General features: G+C 69.9%; 1 protein-coding gene across 1 annotated transcript in view; it reads left to right on the forward strand.

Annotated features, from left to right (window-relative positions):
* Positions 1 to 946, forward strand: part of NBEAL2 (neurobeachin-like 2) — a 36,443-nt gene that overhangs the window by 15,303 nt on the left and 20,194 nt on the right. The window contains 3 exon segments of the mRNA XM_014540500.1: positions 92 to 175; positions 404 to 502; positions 896 to 946. Coding sequence (XP_014395986.1) covers positions 92 to 175; positions 404 to 502; positions 896 to 946 — 234 coding nt within the window.

Raw genomic sequence — 946 nt, forward strand, 5'->3', positions numbered from 1 at the left:
CCCTGGGGCACCTGCTCCTGGCCCTGCACCCCTCGTACTGCAGGGCGCTGCCAGCTGCGGTGCCCGGCTCCTGACTGCCCCTCCCCCCCAGGTGCTGGACCAGGACACGGACGCCATTGCCGTCCACGTGGTCAAGGTGCTGACCTGCGTCATGAGTGGCTCCCCCTCGGCCAAGGTGAGGTCGCTGCCGCCGCCCACAGCAGGGTTGTGGGCGGGAGGGACTCACCCCAGGGCCCCAGAGCTGGCAGGGGGTGGCGGGGGGATCCAGAGAGGTGCCGCTCAGGCCCCTGGGCGGGAGGTCACCAGTCAGCCCTGGAGCTGGTGTCCTGGGTCGGGGCAGCTTGGGGGGTGGACCATGGGCTGACCCCACCTGCAGCCTGCTGTGTGGACCCCCACCCCCCAGGAGGTGTTCAAGGAGCGCATCGGCTACCCTCACCTGCACGAGGTTCTGCAGAGCCACGGCCCCCCCACACACCGGCTGCTGCAGGAGCTGCTCAACATGGTGAGGGTGCAGCGGCCGGGGCGGGGCCTCCGGGGAGGGCCGCTCTCCACCTGGGGGGCTGTGACCATGGCCAGCACATCCTGTGGCTGTGGCTCACCACGTGTCACTGGGGTGAGGCTGCAGGGGCCCGAAGCTGCTGCATGTTAGCAAGTCCCAGGATTCTCCTGGGGTTCAGGCCGACCCAGACTGAGCCGCGGTTCCGAGCGGGGTTAACGGGTCGGAGGACTGTCCTTGGGACTGAGGGACGTCCCTGAGCCTCGGCCACAACCTGGGGGCTGAGGGGGAGCGCGTGTTGCTTTCCCAGGTTCGGGGCAAGTGCACGGAGAGAGGAAGGTGGCAGGTTAGCTGCTCGGTGCCAGGTGCCCAGGAGCTAGGCCCTCTCTCCCCCCACAGGCTGTGGAGGGCGACCACAGCACGTGCCCGCCGCCGCCCGTCCGCAACGAG

Source organism: Myotis brandtii, unplaced genomic scaffold (genome assembly GCF_000412655.1).
Source record: "Myotis brandtii unplaced genomic scaffold, ASM41265v1 scaffold246, whole genome shotgun sequence".
NCBI classification, from domain to species: Eukaryota; Metazoa; Chordata; class Mammalia; order Chiroptera; family Vespertilionidae; genus Myotis; species Myotis brandtii.